Here is a 10,000-nt window from a genome sequence, read left to right as displayed (position 1 = left end):
CAGAGTTTTTTTTAGTCTTCATTGTTTATTTAAAGATAATTAGTGTGAGATTCTTTCTTAGATGATTTATTGATTTATTTATTACCCACTCTGCACTAGGTTCCATTATCAGTATTATATTATTACTACTATTATCAGTAATATTATAATGATTACTATTATAATTGTAATTATTACTCTTTTTTATTATTTATCATTATTATTAATTTATTACATTATTATCTCATTATTGCTTTATTATTATAATTATTGCATCATCATGATCATCATTATTACTATTACTATTATTATGATTATTAATTATGATCATTATTACTATTATTATCAATATTATTACTATCAACTTCCCCAACCCAGCAGGTGAGTAGAAAGCACCCACCCACCTCCCTCGAAGATGGAATACCATGTGCCTACTGCCCGTTCCTTGCCCCAACACTACAGACCCTCCACGCCCACAAAACAGCAACACACCGAGACATGGACTGCCCTTACTGTGGCCGTCTCCTTGCTACTTGGTGGGCTTATGAGAGGCACCTGACCAAGTTCCATCCTAATGAAGTACCAGAACACGTCAAGCAGGAGAGAGAAAACATTGAGGTCTGTATAATTGGTCTTTAATGTAGAGATTTTGTTATTGTAAATAAACTGTTTGCTCTTTAAGGACAAACTCTTGTATATTAAAGATATGGTAAAATTGTATATTTTTCTGTATAAGTATTTTTTCCCTATTTCTCTTCCAGGCTGCTTTGAAATCAACAGTAGTTACAGAGCCAAAGAAAAGAGGGAGAAAGAGGAAGATCCAGCAATGTGAGACATGCCATGAAGTTTTTAAATCACGACCTTCCCTTACATACCACATCGCAACAAAGCACCAAAGGTTAGTTTAGGTGGTGTGTGTGTGTGTAGTGTGTGTAGTGTGGAATTTATGACATACAGATTGTAACAGTAACAACGAAGGGAAGGACAAGAAAACACACGAATATGCTGAAGGCCTTTTCGCTATTGCTTCGTCAGGGCATGATGAAACAATAGCGAAAAGGCCTTCGCCATATTTGTGTGTTTTCTTGTCCTTCCCTTTGTTGTTCCTGTTGTAGTTTGTAGTGTGTAGTGTGTTGTGTGTTGTGTTATGTGTGTTTTTGTTTGTTTGTTTGTTTTAGAGCGATTTTCAGCAATAATGATAATTATGATCATTTTGCTAATAACTGCTTTAGAACTATTGTTCATTTGTCAAGTCCTATACTGCCCTAGGACCCCATGGCCCAGGAAGATAGATTAAAGTACAGGATTCCTCTCACAGGCACTAAGTGGGTGAAGCCTTTGCTTGTTGCCGTAGATGGTTTCAGATATGTAAAAGCTGGTTTAATCAATGTCATTTTATCGCTGGTTCATGTAGTACATTTTTCTATAGTCAGAATATTTCACTTCAATAACATAACTGGTTTTCTTTAAGCACAGAACACAGAATGGCAATTGGCATTACCTAGCAAAGTCACTCAAGAGACAATTGTAGATGTATTTCTTTGTAGCACCAAGGTAGCAGAATATACATCATGTAATACATTATGCCCAGGCCAAAGTACGACGTCAAAACCCCATAAAATGGAATTTGTATTGGCATTGGGATTAACAATTGTTGGAGACTTGAGGAAACACTAAGGATAATTATTGGTTCTTGGCTCATTTAACTGCATGCTCGAGACACGAAGACAAGCACACAGACTTACAATCATGTACAAAATCACCAACAACCTTGTAGACATCAACAAACATGAATACTTACACGCAGCACACTCACGCAACACAAGGAACTCACAACCAGTAAATTTGTCACATACCACACCAACACTAACTTTTACAAGCACTCATTCTTTCCACATACTATATGCGACTGGAACAGGCTACCCCAACACATAATTGAAGCTAAAACACAAAACACTTTCACAAACAAACTAAATAAACACTTAACACTACAAACACCTTCACAAACACTGACACTCCCACTTGCACCTTGATCCTTCCCCCCTCCCCCAGCAACCAATCACTACCAATATGCGTGTTATGCGCTCATTTAGTGCCCTACGCATTAATATTGAGATTGAGATTGAGCTAATGATTTTCTTATACACTTTTTTACGATGATTGTTATGCAGATTTAATTGGTCTTCTATGAGGTATCTGGGTTGTGACCAAGGGAACATTCAAGGGAGAAACATTGATCCACTGGGCACAAGCATTCCAGGGAAGGGGATGTACTTCACTTGCAGCTGTAGATGAATGTACAGGTGGTTGGATGGAAGGAAGGAAAATAAATAAAGAAAGAGAGAAAGAAGGAAGGAAAGAAGAATAGATGGATGGATGGATATGTATAAGTAATATACATTTTAGCCCCATATATTGGCAATTCATGTTCTCACATGCATGGCCAAGCGCTGCATATGCTATGTATTGATATCATATTATTAGGAGCATAATTCATATACATTACACACACCACTACTCAGAAATCCATCAAAAAGAAAATTCTTCAATATCTCTTTACTTGAAAAAAATAGGGGACTTAGGTCATCATCATTGCCATAACCACCACTATGATCCTTGTCATCACTAGTTTTCTCTCAACAGTAAAAAAATAAAGTTTTAATCCCATTAAATGTATTATTATTATTTTTTCCCCTCAGTAAGGAACACACGTGCGTCAAGTGTAATGCTGTGTTCCGCCACCCAATGCTACTGGCTTCCCACATCTTACGCCATGGAGAGAGGACTGTCATGTGCCACCGTTGCGGGAGGAAGTTCTTCACACAGAAACAGCTCAATAGTCACGAGGTGAGAGGGAGCTAAAGAAGAGAGACAGGTGGGGGTTAGGAAATAGGATGTGGATTAGGGATGGGACAAGAGGGAGAAGAGGATGGGAATGAGTTTGGAGGGAGAGGGAGAGAGAAGGGTGGAGTGTAAGGGATAAGATGAGGAGGTAGGGGGATGGGGGATAAAAGGAGATGCAGAATGAAAGAGATTGAGATGGGGAAGGAGTAGAGAGGGGGAGGAGGAGTTGTTGAAAGAGAGGTTGAGAGAAGATGGGAGATGAAGGGAGATAGAAAGAGAGAAATAAGGTGAGGGAAAGAATGATGGGGTATGGAAGGGAAAGAAGAGGAGAAGTGAAAGAGGGAGAGGGGATGGAATGCTAGAGGACAGCAGATGAGGGGTGCAGAGAAGGAAGAGAGGGAGAGTGAAGGACATGCAATGAGATACAATGAGAGAAACAATATAGAAATGTCAAGTAAAGTGAAGCCTTTTAGCTGTTGTAGTGTATCTTTTTGTATTTTGATTAGAAGCAAAATCATAAATTTTATTCCTTGCAAATGTTTCTTTAGCTGTCATTTATGGGCAAAATATATGACATACATGGCCTGTATCAATGTCTGTTCTTATAAGTGTCTAATAAAATCCATGTCCATTCCCAGAACCTGTTCCACCGAAGAACCCGCAGTTACAGCTGTGAGACATGTGGGGGACGGTTCTCTACCCTGAAGATTCTGCGCCACCACATTAGGACTCAGCCACACCACAAGTATTACTGCCAGGAGTGTGGAGTGTCCTATCCACAGAAACAGCAATATCTGTCACATATCCTGACACACAGCCTCAGGTGCACAATATGCAACCAGTCATTTGCAACAGCAGTTGCGGCACACCAGCACTACCGCTCCACACACTCAGGCAACACACAGGTTACTGTGACATCACCTGGTGACTCCAAAACCAATCTCAAAGTGAATGCTGCCTCACCAAAGACTGTACAACCATTAAGCAAAGTCCAGAGTTCACTTATCATCAGATCTGATTTAAAGAATACCATTAATGAGGAAGGAAAGAGGATGCAGCAAGACTTTCCTAGCAGTGAGTTCCACATACCTGATGGAAACGACACAGAAGAGGCCCTTACGTCGAGGGTAATGCTGATGGATAAATTATCTATTAATAAAGTCAAGACAGAAAAGGTTTCAGACATGGATCAGGCTCATAATGTTGTTATCATTCTCTCTGCTGATAAGGATGCCCATGTACTAAGACAGGAGGTGAAGAAGGAACTATGTGAGCCAACGGAACATGTAATCAATGAAGATGAGATTTTGTGATAAGGAAGAGTACAATTTTTTTTTTTTCTGTCACTTTTGAATTAAGGCTATTGGATATAGATTTTATAATATGTACAAGATTTTTAACATCAGGTTTGCTAAAGTCTTTGCATTCTTTTTAAGTATGTTGATTGAAATGTGCAATATATACTGTATATACATCATGTTTGAAAGGTGTCTGCTTCCTTTATATAAAAATTATATGGGGTCTCCTAAAGAAACCACAAAAATCACCATAGTAGACATAGAGAAAATGGTGTTATTATTGTGTGTTTAAAATAAATTTTTCCATGGGTTAACTGTGGATGTACAAATTATTCAGGAAACCTGTAGATCTTAAAAATATATGTACAAGAGAATTATTGTATTTATGTCTTATCCTGTTTTCATTATTTATGGAGTCTTTCGTTCCTGTCAAAAGGAGACATGTAAAATTGTAACAGAATAAATCTCCCATTCATATGTATTTACAATTTAGTAGAAATTCTTAAGCAAATGAAGCATTGAAGGATATATTATTGACTAGTTTGGAAGTTAACATGAAAAGAGGGGCAGAAACTTTTTTAATGCAAAATGATCTTTGCTGAATTAATTAAATTTTTCATTGCTGATTGGAAAAATTCAAATCCAGTACATCCAACTTCAAACAACATTAAAATAAAAGACTCTTCAGACACAAATATACAACACTCCAGAAAACTGGACCATTTTTAGATCCTTGGGAAAAACATTTTCCAAAAAGTATGGAAACATGTTTCCCCCTATCTCACAAAACAATGTCAGAAACAATCCTAAACACTTCTTTAAGTTTTTGAAGTTGTACAGACAAGTTACCACAACAATCAGTCTTAAAAGACACTTGTGACCAACCCTGAGCATAAAACACCATTACTCAGCATATTTCTATTTTGTTTTCCCACATGAAGACCTTAATATATGTGACATAGCTGATTGTCCTTACTTTCCAATCTTCTTCATTGACATACTGACTGATGACATACTGAAGCTAATGACAGTAAATGCAAACAAAGCTACTGAATGTAACCAAATCCCTGAAGTCCCGCACCTCTGTCCCTGTACCTATCCTTCAATCTAGTTTCAATCAGTCACTAATCTCAAGCATCCCACCTGTAGACCGTGTTTTCACAAATATCACTTCCCTTTTCAAAACAGCTAACTGCACAGAGCCTGCAGATTATTGCTTCATCTCTCTCACATCAATTATCTACAAAATCTTTGACCACATAATGCATAAACATATTGCGAGGCACATTGACGCTTCTGGCATTCTTAGTTTTCGGCCCAAATGATCATGTGAAACAATTAATCACAGCCCAGTATGACTGACTGACAATTAGTCAAACTTAACATTTAACAAGTTGATGCTCTACTCCTTAATTTTGCTAAAGCCTTTAAAAAAGTCTCCCACAGAGGACATGATCAAACTACAGTATTATGGAGTCAGAGGACAAATTCTGCACTAGATCACAGCCTTTCTGACATGCAGGTGGCAAGTGTTCTGCTCGAAGATGCATCTTCTGATTCTGTCCTTTTTTCTTCTGATGTCCCTAAAGGCACCATACTTGGTCCACTTTTTTCCTTCTATTAATTAATAACCTTCCACTATCTGCATTATCCCCATAAATGAAAGATACAGCATACGGCACATGTACATTTTGCACAGCCAACAGGTAACACCCACAACATACTATGAATACCTGGGACTGCACCTCACACATTACGTCAACTTTAACACACATTGACTCCATCACAAACAAAGCTAATAGAAAGCCGGAATTTCTGAGAAACCTACACAGCTGTAAGACTAATACTAGAGTATTATACGGCTGTATGGAACCCCTACACCAAACACATCATTGAGAAACACGAGCAAGGAACTACTGTGTGGGAGAATTATTTTGTACAGCCAAAAAATAACTTTTGTTATTCTAATCACAGTATTGTTACTTCCTAGGAATAATAGAATTATATCAGAACTCATTATTACCGTTTCAAATGTATAAATACAGGTATACAGGAATGACCTTGCTAAATGGTGACACCTTTCAGTTGCACATATGTGAACAAAAATATAAATCCAAGGACATATGTGAATTCTAGGAGCATATACATTTATTTAAAAATGTTAGATTTGCTACGACTCAACTGACTTTGACAATTAAAGTCTAATTACTTAGCTTCCTAAGAAATATGAAATAGTATAGTGTACAGTAACGAACCTCTGGTTAACTGTAGCCTCTGGATGGTTGATTTTTTTTCTGACCCAATAGTTCAGTACTTATGATAATCCATTGGTGTTGTGTCTGATGCCAGGTTAATGAATTTAAAATTATCTGGTTAGTTTACCCTAAAATCCTAATCATTTATTTGCGTTTTCTATGGCGCTCGATGTAGATTTATTTTCAAATGTAGTGATAGATATTATCTCCATTTTATGATTCAGTATATTGGTTATGATTAACTAGATTTACAAATATCCTATATTTGGTAGTTGTATATATATGTACATGTATAATGTGTTTACACACGAACTGAAATGAATACTGGAAAGGAAAATATAATTAAATATATCAAATCCAAGAAATGGGAAAAAAAGAAAAGATACATATGGTGAAAATAAAAATGATAGAACTAAACTATAAAGATATAAAAAGGGAATCAAGCAAGGAAAAATGCCATTCTATCTGAAAAGATTTGTATATTTTAAATATGATTTTTCCATCTTTATCAATTCAAATTTCATTTTTGTATAAAAATGTTGCTACCATAATATTTGAAATATAAAATTCTATCTAGACATAAAAATGAAAAAATATTAAATTTCCACTTATAAATATGTGAGCATAAAGTTATATCATTCTTTGAAATCCAGCGCCATTTTCTGATATGAGTTTATTTCTCGCTCTGGGGAAACTATTATAAAAGGGTGTCTGCCGTACTGAGTGGCACACCGGTCTAACCCCCGGTGGGGTATGGCAATCAAGACATACCCGACACGCAATTTTTAAAACAGAGGGAAGTTTGTAAGCTTTAATGCTCGGACGCCCTCTTCATGATTGAGAAGTAAAGATAATCAAGGGGCAAGGCAAGAGCCGAAAATTGTTATTTGACATTTGTTCAGTTCATCGATATATGACCTAGGAGTATATGCACGCGCAATGCCAGTCATTAGAACATCTATACAGTTATCTGTATATATATATATATATATATATATATATATATATATATATATATATATATATATATATATATATACATACGCAATGTTTATATATATATATATATATATATATATATATATATATATATATATATATATATATATATATATATATATATACACACACATGTATATATATGTATATATATATATATATATATATATATATACATACGCAATGTTTATATATATATATATATATATATATTATATTCACATGTATATATATGTATATATATATATATATATATATATATATATATATATATATATATATATATATATATATATATATATATATAACACGTGTGTGTGTGTGTGTGTGTAATTCTGACTCCCCCCCCCCCCCCCTTAGGTGCAATCCCCTTAAGCGCGGACGTGGCTCAGGACTAACACAGATATAGTACGAGGAAAAATTGTTAAAAAATTCCCTCCATTAACCGTTTCGGGCCATAACCTTTCGATCCAGCGCGGTGTGCACAGGGAGGTACGTGCAATGATTTCTGAAACGAGGGGTTTTCTTATTTTGGGGGAATAGGGGTTAAGGTCTATATAAGTATAGGCCTTGGTGGGAATAGGAGGAGTGGTAGGAGGAGCGGTGGTAGGGCCGAATGTTTTCTTGGGGCACGCTATGCTGTAGACTGTCAATGGTTGCTCTACAGTCTGTGTGAATGACAACGTGTCCTGCCCTCAGGGACGCGTGTGTTAGGGCTTCCATGACCGCGACCGTTTCAGCTTGGAGTGTTGAGGTATTGTCAGAGACCCTAATGGATGCTGTGGTATCCTTTGTTGCGAAGCCGGAGCCTGCCGTGTGGTTTATGGGATCCACGGAGTCAAATAAATAAATAAATAAAAATAAAAGAAAATAACTTGAGGAACATCTTAATATCGACGACGTGGAGCTGCCAATTTCTGAGAGGAAAGAGCTTACCATTTACGCAGAAGAGAAACGAATAAACAGACTTGGACAATGTTTAAGAATCTAATGATGTGTTCTTACAACTGTTGATCGAGTAAGAATGAATCACACAATTATTAAACTCTTAGAAGTGAAACACATGAAAAAAAGACAAATGGGCGCTGTTAATTGCGGTTAAAAGTGTCGGTAGTTCTGGCTGTCCGATGGTTTGGAATGGTTTTGATAATCATATTAATGATATTGATAATGGTGATGATATTATTAATGATAATAATGATGATAATATTATTAATGATAATAATGATGATAATGTTATTAAAGATGTCAACAATGATGATAATGCTATTAAAGATGTCAACAATGATGATAATATTATCAGTGATATTAACAATGATATTATCGATACTGAAATTATGATTGTCACTCTTATTGTCTTTGTTGCCGTTGTTCATATTATTATTATTATCATCATCATCATCATCATTATTATTACTATCATCATCATTATTATTACTATCATTATTATTATTATTATTATTATTATTATTATTATTATTATTATTATTATTATTATTATATTATTATCCTCATCATCATTATCATTATTGTTATCAATTATAATTATTATTGTCATTACTATTATCATTAGTCATTATCATTATTATTATTGTTTTTTTATTATTAATCTATTGTTATTATCATCATTGTTGTCATTTTCCTTATCATCCTTCTCTTCATTAATAATTTTTCTTCCTATCTTTTTATTATCAATTTTATCATTATTATCGTTATTATCATGATAATTTTATCATTATCATTATTATCATTATCAGTGTTATTACCATTGTAATGGTCAAGAGGATAACACAATAATGATAGTAATACTGATGATAATACTGATAACAATTGCTATCATCATTGTTATTATTATGTTATCAATATTGTTGATATCATTATCATTAACATTATTAATATTATTAATATCATCATCATCATCATCATCATTATTATTATTATTATTATTATTATTATTATTATTATTATTATTATTATTATTATTATTATTATTATTATTATTATTATTATTATTATCAATATTATTACCATTATTTTTATTATCAATATGATTGTTGTTGTTGTTGTAATTGTTTTTGCTGTTATTGCTTCTGTTACTGTTCATGTTATTATTATCATCATTATTATCATTACTATTATGATTGTTGATATTTTTATTGTTATTATTATTACTATTAATATTGTTATTATCATGGTTGTTGGTGATGCTATCATTATTATTCTTATAATCATTACCATCATTATCATTGTTATTATTGTTATCATCATTATTACTATCATCATCATTAGTATTATCATTGATTAAGATTGCTATTTTTTCATAACCTTTTATCATTGTTATTGTGATTATCATTAATATAATCATTGTCATTATTATTATTATTATGATTATTATTGTCATTATCACTATTATCATCATTATCATTATTATTATTATTATTATTATTATTATTATTATTATTATTATTATTATTATTATTATTATTATTATTATTATTATTAATATTATTATTATTGTTATCATTATTATCATCATTATCATTATTGTCATTGTTATTGTTATTATTATTATTACTATTATTATTATTATCATTTTCATCGTCATCATCGTTATTATTATCATAA

At 33.5% G+C, this 10,000-nt stretch overlaps 1 protein-coding gene and 1 non-coding gene across 5 annotated transcripts in view; both read left to right on the top strand.

Annotated features, from left to right (window-relative positions):
- The window catches only part of LOC113800816 (GDNF-inducible zinc finger protein 1), a 56,560-nt gene extending 52,062 nt beyond the window's left edge, over positions 1-4,498 (top strand). For 2 of the 4 annotated variants that reach the window (XM_070130569.1, XM_070130567.1), the window contains exons 8-11: positions 361-597; positions 741-877; positions 2,679-2,826; positions 3,462-4,498. In XM_070130569.1, the coding sequence (XP_069986670.1) occupies positions 361-597; positions 741-877; positions 2,679-2,826; positions 3,462-4,136 (1,197 nt within the window). In that variant the 3' untranslated portion in view covers positions 4,137-4,498. Of the gene's footprint in view, positions 1-357; positions 598-740; positions 878-2,678; positions 2,827-3,461 lie in introns of all 4 variants that reach the window. The other 2 variants (XM_070130568.1, XM_070130566.1) reach the window with 1 other exon arrangement.
- Positions 4,499-7,076: 2,578 nt separating this feature from the next.
- LOC138864263 (U11 spliceosomal RNA) lies at positions 7,077-7,206 on the top strand. Its single transcript, XR_011399126.1, has one exon. It is a non-coding gene; the product is annotated as a U11 spliceosomal RNA (small nuclear RNA).
- Positions 7,207-10,000: the final 2,794 nt, after the last annotated feature.

This window comes from Penaeus vannamei, chromosome 15 (genome assembly GCF_042767895.1).
Source record: "Penaeus vannamei isolate JL-2024 chromosome 15, ASM4276789v1, whole genome shotgun sequence".
In the NCBI taxonomy this organism is placed as follows: domain Eukaryota; kingdom Metazoa; phylum Arthropoda; class Malacostraca; order Decapoda; family Penaeidae; genus Penaeus; species Penaeus vannamei.
This window is presented reverse-complemented; position numbering and strand designations above follow the sequence as displayed.